Raw genomic sequence first — 15,691 nt, forward strand, 5'->3', positions numbered from 1 at the left:
TTTTTAGAAAAAAAGAAAAAAGTTTAATAGCGATATAGAAAATTGAGCACCTATAAAACTATACAGTGGGCTCTGGGTTACATTGAGCTGAAGTAGACCAAGTATCTATCCCATCTAACTTATCAGCAACTCCAGGCCATGACCCAGTGTCCCATTCTCCTTCACGGTTTGCTGGTGTGTAGCCTCCTGGATACAGGCAATGTATATAGATCACAGAGAATGTCCGTTCTGGCCTCTTCCTTGGAAGGGTCTAAAAACAGACCTTAAGGAGCTAAGTGACTTCCCCAAAGCCCACAGCTCCAGTGCCACTGCTGACCTCTGGGTGGGGGTGGGATCAGTTAAAGAGGAAAGCTTTTAGTACTGTCAGCACATACAGCTGCCAATTAAGGGGCTGGATAGAGTTCATCTGTAGGAGCAGGACCTCCACCCCCACCCTCCACCCCAGAAGCCATGTCATGCTGTTTCACCAGGATCTTGCCTGAGGTTAGATGGGAGAGAACAGCTACAAGCTTGGGTGGAGTCACTCATAAACACACCCTGAAAGCTGTGGAGCAGGGAGAGTGCAGACTTTAGAGGGCTCTCCATGATCCCTTCCCCTCCTGGGGGCTCAAAGGCAAGGGTCAAAGATCTTCTCGGTCAAGTTTGGGGTGGCTCCCTGTCTTGGTCATCTTGTCTCCCCCTTCCTCTTCCTCCTCCTCCTCCTGCTCTTCCTCCCCTTCTGTTTTCTCTTCCCCATCTGTGATCTCCTTTCCAGTCCAAGTTTCCTGTAGACATGCTAGATCGGATGACAGAAAACAATTTAGATATTAGTCCTGGAGGCAGGGGAGGCTATGGCTTGGCAGGAGAGGAGTTCAACCCTTACACTTACCAGTTTCAGCAGCTGGGAGCACATGACCTTCACAGAGAAAATTTTGTAGGGGCTGCTCCTGATGGTGGAAGTACCAGTCTCCCACAATGTCTTCAAACTCCTCCAACATGGTCTCACACTGGTCAAGTAGAAGGGCCAGAAGAGTATCTGCTCTGGAGGGATTTGGGATCCCGCCTGTCTTCTCTCCCTGCTCAACCTGACTGATTTTGGAGAGGCAGGTAGCCAGGAAGCTAAGTTTGGCCTACTAGATGTGCAATCCTCATTCATTCAACAAACATTTACCAGCACCTATTCTGCCAAGTAGGTTATTAAACTCTTGAATTTCAGGTCCTTGCCTATAAAATATGTATGGTAATTGCACCTACCACATCAGGCTGTTAAGGGTAAAATGAGGCTACAGATGCAAAGTATCTGGTCCAGAGTCTGGGACACAGTAGGTGCTCAATAAGTGATGGTAGATATCATTAGCAACCATTGTTACTCTTTCTTTTTTTGAGTCCAGCTCTGTCACCCAGGCTGGACTGCAGTGGTGGGATCTCAGCTCACTGCAACCTCCACCTCCCGGGTTCAAGCGATTCTCCTGCCTCAGCTTCCTGAGTAGCTGGGACTACAGATGCATGCCACCACACCACCACGCCCGGCTAATTCTTGTATTTTTAGTAGAGACAGGGTTTCACTATGATGGCCCGGCTGGTCTTGAACCCCTGATGTCGTGATCCGCCTGTCTCGCCCTCTCAAAGTGCTGGGATTACATACGTGAGCCATCGCACCTGGCCCGTTATTACTTTTTAAAAATTTTCCTTAAGGCAGGGCCCAATGGCTCATGCCTGTAATCCCAGCACTTTGGGAGGCCAAGGCGGGTGGATCACCTGAGGTCAGGAGTTCGACCAGCCTGGCCAACATGATGAAACCCCGTCTCTACTAAAATTACAAAAAATTAGCCGGGCGTGGTGGCAGGCACCTGTAATCCCAGCTACTTGGGAGGCTGAAGCAGGAGAATAGCTTGAACCCGGGAGGCGGAGGTTGCGGTGAGCCGAGATGGTGCCAGTGCACTCCAGCCTGGGCAATAAGAGTGAAACTCCGTCTTGAAAAAAAAAAAATTCTTTAAAATTATTATTATTTGTAGAGAAGGGTCTCTTATGTTGCACAAGCTGGTCTCTAACTCTGGTCTCAAACAGTCCTTCTCCCTCAGACTCGCTAAGTGCTAGCATTACAGTTGTGAGCCACTCCACCTGGCTCATTATGATTTCTTTTTTTTTTGTTTTTGTTTTTGTTTTTTTTTGAGATGGAGTCTTGCTCTGTCGCCCTGGCTGGAGTGCAATGGTGCGATCTCGGCTCATGGCAACCTCCACCTCCTGGGTTCAAGCAATTCTCTTGCCTCAGCCTCCCAAGTAGCTGGGATCACAGGCGTGCACCACCACGCCCAGCTAACTTTTGTGTTTTTATTAAAGACGGGGTTTTGCCTTGTTGGCCAGGCTGGTCTCGAACTTATGACCTCAGGTGATCCACCTGCCTGAGCCTCCCAAATTGCTGGGATTACAGGTGTGAGCCACCGCACCCCACCGCTCCTGGACCCACTTTAATCAATGGCACAGTCCTCACTCTGCCCCCTTCCCCATGCTCAGGGGTAGACATCCCCTACAGTCAAACCCTAGAACCTAGCTCCCCTCTCAGGTTCCCTTCTCACCTCCCTGGATGGTGCAGTGTCTTATCCTACCTGCTTCTTGAGGTATGTGACCTCCACGCTGGGCTCATCCCACAGCTCCAGAGGGATCCCCAGATCCACCTTCACCCCCTTCTGCACTAGGCCTTTCAGTGTTGCCATGGTCTGACTCTGACCCTGAGAGATTAAGAATTTGGCATCAGCCCAGCTCACCACCCCACCCCTCCCTTCCCCTTTCTGCCATTTCAGTTTTGTCAACTACTAGAGATTCAAGGGTGAGTTCCATGATGGTGAGATGATGGGCGGATAACCTCTGGAGGGCCTCAGGGGATACAGATCTTTGTATCTGAGAAGTGGGGTCCTGCCCTGGGGAAGGGTCTGACCTTGGCATATCTCAGTGAGCCCTTGCGCTCAGCGTGAACACTATAGTCCAGGATCCGCTCACATAAATTCTCTAAGGCCTCTTCCAGCCTTGTCTCTCTGTGGAAAGAGAGGAAACAAAGATTCCCTGGATGCTGTAGGAACTCCCAGGGCTCCGTTGGGGGTTGGAAAGGGAGGAGCACGAAGGACTCACGAAACGCTGTAAGGCACGTGTCTCTTCCTCTTGCCTGTGTCCAGCACCTGCCCCAGCTCCAGCACCTCTCGAGATCGACCGGTGCGACTCAGCTCCGCCTGTAGCTCTGTGCTCAGCAGCTTACACACTGGTGGGGAGGAGAAACGTCCGGGGGGAGGTGAAAGACAAACACACCAGCCATTCATTCTGCAGATGACCTGAGGCAGCAGAGCATACAAGTGCAGACTATGGAGCCAGACTGGCTGGGTTGGAATCCTGGCTCAGCCATTTAGCAGCTGTGTGGCAATCTTCCTGCTTGCTGTGCTCGGTTTCTTCATCTTTTTTTTTTTTTTTTCAGACGGACTCTCACTGTCGCCCAGGCTGTAGTGCAGTGGCGCGATCTCGGCTCACTGCCAGCTCTGCCTCCCGGGTTCACGCCATTCTCCTGCCTCAGTCTCCCGAGTAGCTGGGACTACAGGCACCCACCACCACGCCTGGCTAATTTTTTGTATTTTTAGTAGAGACAGGGTTTCACCGTGTTAGCCAGGATGGTCTCAATCAGCTGACCTTGTGATCCGCCCGCCTTGGCCTCCCAAAGTACTGGGATTACAGGCGTGAGCCACCACGCCCGGCCGGTTTCTTCATCTTTAAAATGGGATAATAGGCCACGAGTGGTGGCTCACACCTGTAATCCCAGCACTTTGGGAGGCTGAGGCGGGCAGATCACTTTAGGAGTTCAAGACCAGCCTGGCCAATATGGTGAAACCCCATCTCTACTAAAAATACAAAAACTAGCCAGGTGTGGTGGTGTGCACCTGTAATAGCTACTCGGGAAGCTGAGACAGGAGAATCACTTGAACCCAGGAGGTGGAGGTTGCAGTGAGCTGAGATCCCACCACTGCACCCCAGTCCAGGCAGCAGAGGGAGACTCCATCTCAAAAAAAGTAAAATACATTAAAAATAAATAGGCCAGCACAGTGACTCATGCCTGTAATCCCATCACTTTGGGAGGCTGAGGTGGGTGGATCACGAGGTCAAGAGATTGAGACCATCCTGGCCAACACAGTGAAACCTTGTCTCTACTAAAAATACAAAAATTAGCTGGGCATGGTGGCGGGCGCCTGTAATCCCAGCTACTTGGGAGGCTGAGGCAGGAGAATCACTTGAACCCGGGAGGCGGAGGTTGCAGTGAGCTGAGATTGCACCACTGCACTCCAGCCTGGGCAACAGCATGAGACGCTGTCTGAAAAGAAAAGAAAAAAAAAAAAATATATATATATAATAAATACAACTGGATAATAATAGTATGTCCCTCATAGGAGTGTGATGAAGATTAATCAACATATATAAAGGCTGGCACATAGTGAGCACTGTATAAGTATTCACTGTTATCCTGCAGTTATTTATTGAGCTCCTTCTGTATACATACTAACAATATAGACAGCAATAAGACCTATTATCTCTATCTACAGGTCTCTGTCAGTGTAGTTGGGACAGATAAACCAAGGATGACAAGCTGTGGTGAAGCTGGGCCTGAACTCATGGGCTCAAGTGATCCTCCCACCTTGGCCTTCCAAAGTGCTGGGATTACAGATGTGAGCCACTGTGCCCAGGCCCGTTGGCTGTATTCTGATAGAAGGCCTGCAGAGGTGTTAAAGCAAGGACTGATACAATTAGGTGATTAAGTCTGTTTAAAAAGATTGACAGGTCAGGGGAGAAGAGCGGCACACGGAGGTGAAAGGAGACAGAGATGAGGACCAAGTCATGAGACTGTCATGACTGCCTTTCATGATACTGGAATTCAGTTGGGAGGGTGAAGCGAAGAGAAAAAGAATCCAGGGAAGAAACGTAAAGTCAGGAGGGCAGCAAACTAGGGCATCAGGGCCAGCCCCCTTTCTCAACTGGGCCCCACGCTAGTGCAGCTATGGAAGGCACTGCTTGCTGAAAAATCCATATAGTACGCACCGTCTGCAAAGTCTCACCGGATGGGGACACTCTCCTAGTTGTGTGGATTCCTTTTGTTTATGAGCTTTAAAGGCTGAATTACTCACCCTCAAACCCTCTCAGCGGGGTGTGGGGGCCTGTAATTTGGGAGCGTCTATGCTAGGGTAGGGCAGCGGATGTCCACAAGGCCTGAGCCTCACACCCGGCTCCTGCAGCCTCTGCAGGTTAAGGTCTGGTGACATGAGGTAAACACTCACTGAAGATGCTCTAAAAGTTGGCAGTCCCGGGCCGATGGTCCCTGAACTACAATTCCCACAATCCATTGGCGGGCGGGGGAGGGGGTTCCAAGCCAGCCAAAAAAATGCAGGCTGTCTCTGGATGCAGCTTTGAGGTGGCACTACACGTTCGCTTCCTTGACCCCATCCAAATTCAGCCAAGCTCCACCAGAACCTCCCTCAAGCCTTCAAAGAGGTCGGGTGACCCACCCAATACAGGCTAGGATGTCCGGCCTAGAAGAAGGAGGTGTGGCCGGGCGATGCCTATAGGGGCTACCCCCTTCAAATACCTTCGCATTTGCTGGGCAAGCGTTCTGTGTCATCGTCCTCCTCCTTCAGCATCCCAGCCCAAGCCTCGTGCACGGCCAAAAAAAGGAAAAGCAATATTCCCAACCGCACAGGTCCCATGACAAAGCGCCGTCTACAAACAATCACCGCTTGCCTTCAACTTCGGGAAGGTAGTGTGGGTCCTTTAAATTCCCAGGCGGCTAGCGGCAACCTTAAAAATCCAGCCGAGGAAGGTCGGCGCATGCGCAGGATCAGCCCAACAAGGGTGGGGCCTCGTTGCTCCGGGTTTCCCTGCCTCCGTTTTGTGGCGCCTCTTGAAGGTCCTGGCAGCCGGGTAGTGAAGGAATAAATTGCAGTAATTACACCAAGAGGGAGTGCTCCTTATATATAGATGTAGAAACAAACTTTTAAAATATAATTTCATTCTGCGAGCCTAGAGGACTTATTCTGGTACGGGGAAGGGGCAGTGACTTGCTCTTAGGCTCTGCCAGGACCTGCTCCCACGAGGGGGCGGGGCCAAGATGGCGCCGAGCGCCGGGTGAGCAGCGTCTCGGCTGCGGCTAGAGTTTTCCTGCCCCCGCGCTTGGCTGGCGGGGGCGGGTCTGAGTGGTACCCCGGAGGAGACCCTTTGAAGGTCCCTTGTGGGGACTGGAAAGAGGACGGTTGGTTGTGTGTCTGTGCTCGTGGGGACCCCGTGTGTGTGCCTGCATTGGAGAGATGTTGCAGGAGATGGGGTGGGCTCTCTGAACCTCCTTTCGCGCTGCCCGGGGATCTTCGACCTGCTTCTCTGCTGGGATCTCGCTCAAGTTAACCCTTCCCTGGGACGCCTTCCTGCCGCCTCCACTGATCTGAGGAGATCCTGTGACTGTAGCGTGTTTTATGAGCCTTTACTGGCAGAGGGTACCGCCGGGTATTGAAGGATTCGTAGGAGTTCGCCAGGGAAGTGGGACACGACCGCCTCTTGTAAACCCGGCGCCAGGCACAGAGTATGTCTCGAATAGTTGTGTTCCCTACAGATAAGACTTATAAAAGTCGGGGAGGAGATCAGGGATGGTTTGAAAAGAACCAATTTGTTTTTCGGCCTCCCTCTTCCCATCCTTCCAGCACGGCCCCACCCTACCTGTACTACTCCTGAGCAGTATTGATGTTAATCTTCCTAATGTCCAACTGCAAGTGTGCCACTTTAATTTTTTTTTGTTTTTTTTTTTGAGACAGGGTTTCCGTCTGTTACCCAGGCTGTTGTGCAGTGGCACCATCTTGGCTCACTGCAGCCTCCAACTCCTCAGTTCAAGCGATCCTCCCGCCTCAGCCTCCTAAGTAGCTGGGATGACAGGTTCACACCACCACGTCCGTCTAATTTTTTAATTTTTGCAGAAATGGGGGTCTCACTATGTTGACCAGGCTGTCTCAAACTCCTGGCCTCAAACAATCCCCCCACCTCTGCCTTCCAAAGTGCTGGGATTACTGGGGTGAGTTACCTCTCTTGGCTCCAATTTGCTTTTTTTTTTTTTTTTTTGAGATGGAGTCTCTCTCTATCGCCCAGGCTGGAGTGCAGTGGCATGATCTCGGTTCACTGCAACCTCCGCTTCCTGGTTCAAGCGGTTCTCCCACCTCAGCCTCCCAAGTAGCTGGGACTACAGGCACCCGCCACCATGTCTGGTTAATTTTTGTGTTTTTACAAAAAGACAGGGTTTCGCCATGTTGGCCAGGGTGGTCTCGAACTCCTAACCTCAGGTGATCTTCCCGCCATGGCCTCTCAAATTACAGGCGTGAGCCCCACTGCACCTGGCTCCACTTTGCTTTTTTTGTTTTTTTTTTTTTTTTTTGAGACAGAGTCTGGCTCTGTTGCCCAGGCTGGAGTGCAGTGGTGCGATCTCGGCTCACTGCAAGCTCCGCCTCCCGGGCTCACGCCATTCTCCTGCCTCAGCAGCCTCCCGAGTAGCAGGGACTATAGGTGCCTGCCACCATGCCTGGCTAATTTTTTCTATTTTTTAGTAGAGACGAGCTTTCACCGTGTTAGCCAGGATGGTCTCAATCTCCTGACCTCGTGATCCGCCCGCCTCGGCCTCCCAAAGTGCTGGGATTACAGGTGTGAGCCACCACGGCCAGCCCAGTTTGCTTTTAACTACAGTGTAGGCTCAAAGCTTGGGCCTATGACCTATTAATAATAGTGATACCAAGTATTTACTGAGCACTAATATCTTTAAGCCTTACAGCTAATTCATTTACTTCACAAATATTTATGATGTCCCAGGCTGGGCTCCTGGAATACATCAGTGAACATAATAAAGAGCTCTGTCGGCCGGGCACAGTGGCTCACGCCTGTAATCCCAGCACTTTGGGAGGCCAAGGTGGGCGGAACACCTGAGGTCAGGAGTTCAAGACCAGCCTGGCCAACATGGTGAAACCCCATCTTTACTAAAAATACAAAAATTAGCCAGGTGTGGTGGCGCATGCCTGTAATCCCAGCTACTCAGGAGGCTGACAGGAGACTTGCTTGAATCTGGGAGGCGGAGGTTGCAGTGAGCCAAGATCGTGCCATTGCTCTCCAGCCTGGACAACAAGAGTGAAACTCTAGCTCAAAAAAAAAAAAAAAAAAAAAAAAGAGCCCTGTCTACATGGTGGACGGAGATGGGGTCTCACTCTGTTGCCAGGCTGGAGTGCAGTGGCACAACCTCTACTCACTGCAACCTCCACCTCCTGGGTTCAAGCAGTTCTCCTGCCTCAGCCTCCTGAGTATCTGGGACTACAGGTGCACATCACCACGCCCAGCTAATTTTTGTATTTTTAGTAGAGATGGGGTTTAACCATGTTGGCCAGGATGGTCTCGATCTCTTGACCTCGTGATCTGCCCGCTTCGGCCTCCCAAAGTGTTGGGATTACAGGCGTGAGCCACTGCGCAATGCCCAAAAGATGTTAAATGCTATGGAAAAGAAAAAGTGGGCTGCCCCCACTCTGAGGGCAGAGTGCAGAGTTAAATAGGGTGGTCAGGGTAGGCAGCCAATTAGATATTTGGGAAGAACATTCCAGGCAGAGGGAATGCAGCAAAGGCTATTAAGCAAGTACATACCTGGCAAGTTTAAGGAGCAGCCAGAAGGAATGTATGTGTCTGGATCGAAGTGGAAGAAGGAAGGGCATTCAGAGATATAATGGGGAGAAGGCAATTTTGAAGGGCTTTGTAGGACATTATAAGGATTTTGTCTGTTTTTTGTTGTTGTTGTTGTTGTTTTTGAGAAGAAGTCTTGCTTTGTTGCCCAGGCTGGAGTGCAATGACACAGATCTTTGCTCACTGCAACCTCCGCCTCCCGGGTTCGAGTGATTCTTCTGCCTCAGCCTCCCGAGTAGCTGTGATTACAGGTGCCCGCCACCACGCCCATCTAATTTTTTTATTTTTAGTAGAGATAGGGTTTCACCATGTTGGCCAGGCTGGTCTTGAACTCCTGACCTCAAGTGATCCACCCACCTTGGTCTCCCAAAGTGCTAGGATTACAGGCGTGAGCCACTGTGCCTGGCCTGAGACAGGGTTTTGCTATGTTGCCCAGGGTGGTCAGGAATTCCTAAGCCCAAGCAGTCTTCCCACCTCACCCTCCCAAAGTGCACAGATTACAGGCATGAGCTGAGCCACTGCACCTGCCCATTATAAGGATTTCAGGTTTTACTTTATGGCAAGTGGAGAGCCATCATGAGGGTTTGAGCAAAGAAATGACAATCTGCTTTACAGTTTGACAGAAGCATTTTGGCTGCAACGTTAGGAATAGATGTAGAGAAAGGCAAGGGTAGACTCCGGTTGACATTGTTAGGAGGTTTTTGGAGTTACCCAGTGGATAGATGATGGTGACCTGGGCCAAGCAGTGGGAGCAGAGGAGTCAGGTTGGACTACCTGGTGAATTGATTGATTTTTGAGACAGAGTCTCGCTCTGTCGCCAGGCTGGAGTCCAGTGGCACGATCTTGGCTCACTGCAACCTCCGCTTCCCAGGTTCAAGTGATTCTCTTGCCTCAGCCTCCCGAGTAGCTGGGACTACAGGCGCGTGCCACCACGCCAAGCTAGTTTTTGTATTTTTAGTAGAGATGGGATTTCACCATGTTGGCCAGGATGGTCTCCATCTCTTGACCTGGTGATCCGTCTGCCTCGGCCTCCCAAAGTGCTGGGATTACAGGTGTGAGCCAACGCGCCCGACCGGATTTATTTTTTTACCCTTTTTTTTTTTTTTTGAGGCGGAGTCCATCTGTCACCGAGGCTGGAGTGCAATGGCGCAATCTCAACTCACTGCAACCTCTACCGCCGAGGCTCAAGTGATTCTCCTGCCTCAGCCTCCCAAGTAGCTGGGATTACAGGCACGCGCCACCATGCTCAGCTAATTTTTGTGTTTTTAGTAGAGAAAGGGTTTTACCATGTTGCTCAGGCTGGTCTCGAACTCCTGACCTCAAGTGATCCACCCACCTTGGCCTCCCAAATTGCTGGAATTACAGACGTGAGCCACCGCACCTGGCCTACCTGGTGGATTTGAGGTGAAGGCTCAGATAAAGAACAAGTGTCTAGATGGATGGCATTGCTATGAAGATAGGGAAAGCTGAGCCTGGGCCAGACACTTCGGCTCACGCCTTTAATTCCAACACTTTGAGAGGCCAACGCTGGAGGATTGCTTGAGCCCAAGACTTCAAAGTGGTGGGATTGAAGCCCTGAGGTGTAACAGAAAAAGATAGAAATCTGGGCTGGGCCTGGTGGCTCAGGCCTGTAATTCCAACACTTTGGGAGGCCAAAGCAGGAGGACTGCGTGAGCCCAGCAGTTCAAGACCAGCCTGGACAACATAGTGAGACTCTGTCTCTGCCCCTGCCCCTGCAAAAAATTGGCTGTGCATAGTGGTACACACCTATAGTCCCAGCTACTTGGGAGGCTGAGGTGTGAGGATTGCTTGAGCCTGGGAGCTCCTGGGCTCTATCAGTTTTCCCACCTCTGCCTCCTGAGTAGCTAGAACAACAGCCATGTGCCTGCATACCCAGCTAATTTTTGTATTTTTTGTACAGATGGGGTCTCACTGTGTTGTCCAGGCTGGTCATGAACTGCTGGGCTCAAGCGATCCTCCTACCTTGGGCTCCCAAAGTGTTGGAATTACAGGCATGAGCCACTAGGCCCAGTCCGGATTTTTTTTTTTTTTTCCTGAGACGGAGTCACCCTGGCTGGAGTACAGTGGCGTGATCTCGGCTCACTGCAACCTCTGCTCTCTGGGTTCAAGTGATTCTCCTGCCTTAGCCTCCCTAGTAGCTGGGATTACAGGTGTGCACTACCACGCCCTGCTAATTTTTGTATTTTTAGTAGAGATGGGGTTTCTCCATGTTGGCCAGGCTGGTCTCAAATTCCTGACCTCAAGTGATCTGCCCGCCTCATCCTCCCAAAGTGCTGGTGGGATTACAGGCGTGAGCCACTGAACCTGGCCCCAGCCCAGATTTGTATCTTTCTCTGTTACACCTCAGGGCTGACTCACGTGGGGATGGACATAAGACACTCCGAGTTCCTCCCCTGTCTCCACTGTCCTCCCTTTGTTGGCCCTCTCCCCGTGTCTCACGTTTCTTTTTCTTCTGCCTGCCCCGTTCCTCTGCCAGGGTCTCCGTCTCTCCACCGGGGGCTTCATCCTTCCAGGGAGGAGAAGAGGGACTCCAGAATGGCTGAGGAGAAGAAGCTGAAGCTTAGCAACACTGTGCTGCCCTCGGAGTCCATGAAGGTGGTGGCTGAATCCATGGGCATCGCCCAGATTCAGGAGGAGACCTGCCAGCTGCTAACGGATGAGGTTAGCTACCGCATCAAAGAGATCGCACAGGTGACCCGGCCCTTCTGTCCCGCTCTACATTGGGTCCATGTCACCCAGGGCCCCGTCCTTAGGATTTTGGGCTGATGTCTGTTCTGTCACCCACCCCAGGATGCCTTGAAGTTCATGCACATGGGGAAGCGGCAGAAGCTCACCACCAGTGACATTGACTACGCCTTGAAGCTAAAGAATGTCGAGGTGATTTGGGAAGACAGGCAGGGGGCGGGTGATGGGGACAGGGCGATGGGGACGGGGTGAGACGCCATCCTTCAGCCAGGTCTCGTCCGGCTCCCTTCTTACCCGTGCCCCTCTCTCCTGCCACAGCCACTCTATGGCTTCCACGCCCAGGAGTTCATTCCTTTCCGCTTCGCCTCTGGTGGGGGCCGGGAGCTTTACTTCTACGAGGAGAAGGAGGTTGATCTGAGCGACATCATCAATACCCCTCTGCCCCGGGTGCCCCTGGACGTCTGCCTCAAAGGTTGGGGGAGGGGAGAGCAGGGTGGCAGGGAGGAGGGAAAGGAGGACAGATGTGTGTGGGTGTGATGAGCCTCACAATAGAAGAAAAGCTCAGTGCGAGATCCCTGGTGAGTTGCAAGGGGAGCAGGAGTGGAAACACGCTTCCATAGCATGGGGCAACTCCCCAGTGTCCATGCGTGGCAATTCACCTTGACACCTGCCTTCCTTGCAGCTCATTGGCTGAGCATCGAGGGCTGCCAGCCAGCTATCCCCGAGAACCCACCCCCAGGTAACCTCCATGCCCCACCCTCTGGGTCTCTGGGTCCCTTTCCCCCTCCTTCCACCTTTTTTTTTGAGACGGAGTCTCACTCTGTTGCCTGTGCTGGAGTGCAGGAGTGCTGGAGTGCAGTGGCGCAATCTTGGCTCACTGCAAACCTGTGCCTCCACGCGATTCTTGTGTCTCAGCCTCCTGAGTAGCTGGGACTACAGGCACACACCACCACGCCTGGCTAATTTTTTGTAATTTTAGTAGACACGAGGTTTCACCATGTTGGCCAGGCTGGTCTCGAACTTCTGACCTGAGGTGATCCACCCGCCTTGGCCTCCCAAAGTGCTGGGATTACAGGCATGAGCCACCGCGTCTGGCCTCCTCCCACCTTTTACTTTTCCTACTACTCTCGTCACCCCTCCCGCTGTGCCTGCTTTCCCACCAGCTCCCAAAGAGCAACAGAAGGCCGAAGCCACAGAACCCCTGAAGTCAGCCAAGCCAGGCCAGGAGGAAGACGGACCCCTGAAGGGCAAAGGTCAAGGGGCCACCACAGCCGACGGCAAAGGTCAGTCCTCCTAGGCCAGGCCTCTCTGGACTCTTGCCCAAAGCCACATGGCTGTTTGTTTTGTTTCCTTTTTTTTTGTTTTTGAGACAGAGTCTCACTCTGTCACCCAGGCTGGAGTGTAGTGGTACGATCTCAGCTCACTGCAACCTCCACCTCCAGGGTTCAAGCGATTCTCCTGCCTCAGCCTCCTGAGTAGCTGGGCTTACAGGTGCCCACCACCACGCCCGGCTAATTTTTGTAATTTTTAGTAGAGACAGGGTTTTGCTATGTTGGCCAGGCTGGTCTCAAACTCAGCCTCATGTGATCCGCCCGCCTTGGCCTCCCAAAGTGCTGGGATTACAGGTGTGAGCCACCATGCCAGGCCTCCATGTGGCCATTGGTGAAGTGGCTGAGGTCAGGGCCAGAGAGCCCCAGAAAGGATGGGGAAGCCTAAGAAGAAGCCAGGTCTCGTGGGTCTCAGGGGAAGTGGAGGGTTAAGGTTCTTCTGTTACTGAGGTTTCTTTTGGAGCTTTCTTTGTCAGACCCACCTTTCCAATCACACAGGGAAAGAGAAGAAGGCGCCGCCCTTGCTGGAGGGGGCCCCCTTGCGACTGAAGCCCCGGAGCATCCACGAGTTGTCTGTGGAGCAGCAGCTCTACTACAAGGAGATCACCGAGGCCTGCGTGGGCTCCTGCGAGGCCAAGAGGGCGGTGAGGGCCCCACCAACCTGCCCTGGCCCTGAGACTCCTCCTCCTGGGGGCCCTATGAATTGCTCCCCACATCCCACCCCCACCTGACTGGCTTCCCTCCTCCCACAGGAAGCCCTGCAAAGCATTGCCACGGACCCTGGGCTGTATCAGATGCTGCCACGGTTCAGTACCTTTATCTCGGAGGGGGTGAGAGCATGAGGTTCCACAGTGCAGGGACGGCAGTGGAAGCTCCTGTGAGGGTCTCCCTGCCCCATGCCCAGCACTCCTCCCTCCCACAGGTCCGTGTGAACGTGGTTCAGAACAACCTGGCCCTACTCATCTACCTGATGCGTATGGTGAAAGCGCTGATGGACAACCCCACGCTCTATCTAGAAAAATATGTGAGTGATCCTGCCCATCCTCCCTTCCGGGGACTAGGGACCCTGCTGCCACCAACAGGAAGTCAGTGGTCAGCAGTGGCTTACGCCTGAAATCCCAGCAACTTTGGGAGGCCGAAGTGGGAGGATTTCTTGAGCTCAGGAGTTTGAGGACAGCCTGAGGACAGTAGTGAGACTGCTATCTCTACAAAAAAAATTAACCAAAAGAAAATTAGCCAGGCATGGTGGTGCACACCTGTGGCCCCAGCTACCTGGGAGGCTGAGATGGGAGGATTGCTTGAGCCCGGGAGATTGATGCTGCAGTTAGCCATGATTGTGTCCCTGCACACCAGCCTGGGTGACAGAGCAAGACTTTATCTCAAGCAAACAAACAAAACCAGAATCAGCTGTCCCGCCCTTTCTCCCTTAGGTCCATGAGCTGATTCCGGCTGTGATGACCTGCATCGTGAGCAGACAGTTGTGCCTGCGACCAGATGTGGACAATCACTGGGCACTCCGAGACTTTGCTGCCCGCCTGGTGGCCCAGATCTGCAAGCATTTTAGCACAACCACTAACAACATCCAGTCCCGGATCACCAAGACCTTCACCAAGGTGAGCCAGGAAAACTTAAGCATCATTTGCTTCATCACTGGCCACCTCTGGTTGGGGGAAGTCACACTGGAAACAAGGGGGCAGAGGGAAGAGGGACTGGAACTTGTGGGGGTCTAAGGGTCTTGAGGCTTGTCTGTAATACCTTTTTTTTTTTTTGAGATGGAGTCTCGCTTTTGCCCAGGCTGGAGTGCAGTGGTGCGATCTCTGCTGACCGCACCCTCTGCCTCCTGGGTTCAAGTGATTCTTCTGCCTCAGACTCCTGAGTACTTGGGATTACAGGCACCTGCCACCACAACTGGCTAATTTTTTTTGTTTGTTTTTTTGAGATGGAGTTTCGTTCTTCTTGCCCAGGCTGGAGTGCAATGGTGCGATCTTGGCTTACCACAACCTCCGCCTCCTGGGTTCCAATGATTCTCCTGCCTCAGCCTCCTGAGTAGCTGGGATTACAGGCATGTGCCGCCACACCCAGCTAATTTTGTGTTTTTAGTAGAGACGGGGTTTCTCCATGTTGGTCAGGCTGCTCTAGAACTCCCGACCTCAGGTGATCTGCCTGCCTTGGCCTCCCAAAGTGCTGGGATTACAGGTATGAGCCACTGCACCTGGCCACAACTGGCTAATTTTTGTATTTTTAGTAGAGACAGAGTTTCACCATGTTGACTAGGGTGGTCTGGAACTCCTGACCTCAGGTGATCTGCCTGCCTCGGCCTCCCAAAGTGCTGGGATTACAGGTGTGAGCCACCACGTCTGGCCTCATTGTAATGTCTTAATGATTTACAAGGAAAGTGTCTATGAAAGACTTAGGTCCCTATCAATCATCCTTTCAGACCCCTTCATCTTAGTTTTATTTCCTTCCCCTTACAGAGCTGGGTGGACGAGAAGACGCCCTGGACGACTCGTTATGGCTCCATCGCAGGCTTGGCTGAGCTGGGACACGATGTTAGGCCTCTGGGAGGAAGAAATGGGGGAGGGGACACGGTCATGAGGTTATAGAGGGCACTGTACCCCCATCTGGGAGACCCTGGTGACCCTCCGGCTTTTGCTTCTCCCTTTCCCTTCCAACAGGTTATCAAGACTCTGATTCTGCCCCGGCTGCAGCAGGAAGGGGAGCGGATCCGCAGTGTGCTGGACGGCCCTGTGCTGAGCAACATTGACCGGATTGGAGCAGACCATGTGCAGAGCCTCCTGCTGGTGACCGAAGCCCCTGTCCCCACACCTGCCCACTGAGACACAGGCGGTGTTTAGCAAGCATATGGCATATTTTATTCACTTACTCCCATCTTTGCCTCATGTTTTCAGAGGACATTGCAGAGTCTGATACTATTTTACAGATGGAAAGACTGAGATTAG

At 52.4% G+C, this 15,691-nt stretch overlaps 2 protein-coding genes across 16 annotated transcripts in view; one reads left to right on the forward strand and one right to left on the reverse strand.

Annotated features, from left to right (window-relative positions):
- On the reverse strand, positions 1-5,847 carry CNPY4 (canopy FGF signaling regulator 4). Its single transcript, XM_019030715.2, has 6 exons — positions 5,594-5,847; positions 3,106-3,232; positions 2,915-3,011; positions 2,586-2,708; positions 869-986; positions 1-775 (listed from the first exon to the last, which is right to left on the reverse strand). The coding sequence occupies exons 1-6, from the start codon at positions 5,709-5,711 to the stop codon at positions 621-623; spliced, it is 738 nt and encodes a 245-aa protein (XP_018886260.1). The 5' UTR covers positions 5,712-5,847; the 3' UTR covers positions 1-620.
- TAF6 (TATA-box binding protein associated factor 6) overlaps positions 5,710-15,691 on the forward strand; it is a 12,723-nt gene continuing 2,741 nt past the window's right edge. Inside the window, exons 1-13 of one of the 15 annotated variants that reach the window (XM_055393046.2) lie at positions 6,083-6,577; positions 6,803-7,060; positions 11,195-11,409; positions 11,509-11,595; positions 11,722-11,875; positions 12,086-12,142; positions 12,567-12,686; positions 13,230-13,375; positions 13,484-13,561; positions 13,654-13,755; positions 14,162-14,344; positions 15,206-15,280; positions 15,407-15,532. In XM_055393046.2, coding sequence (XP_055249021.1) covers positions 6,982-7,060; positions 11,195-11,409; positions 11,509-11,595; positions 11,722-11,875; positions 12,086-12,142; positions 12,567-12,686; positions 13,230-13,375; positions 13,484-13,561; positions 13,654-13,755; positions 14,162-14,344; positions 15,206-15,280; positions 15,407-15,532 — 1,422 coding nt within the window. In that variant the 5' untranslated portion in view covers positions 6,083-6,577; positions 6,803-6,981. Of the gene's footprint in view, positions 5,762-6,082; positions 6,578-6,802; positions 7,061-7,662; positions 7,681-11,194; positions 11,410-11,508; positions 11,596-11,721; positions 11,876-12,085; positions 12,143-12,566; positions 12,687-13,229; positions 13,376-13,483; positions 13,562-13,653; positions 13,756-14,161; positions 14,345-15,205; positions 15,281-15,406; positions 15,533-15,691 lie in introns of those variants that run through there. The other 14 variants (XM_055393044.2, XM_055393047.2, XM_055393045.2 and 11 more) reach the window with 14 other exon arrangements.

The sequence above is a fragment of the Gorilla gorilla genome, chromosome 6 (genome assembly GCF_029281585.2).
Source record: "Gorilla gorilla gorilla isolate KB3781 chromosome 6, NHGRI_mGorGor1-v2.1_pri, whole genome shotgun sequence".
NCBI lineage: Eukaryota > Metazoa > Chordata > Mammalia > Primates > Hominidae > Gorilla > Gorilla gorilla.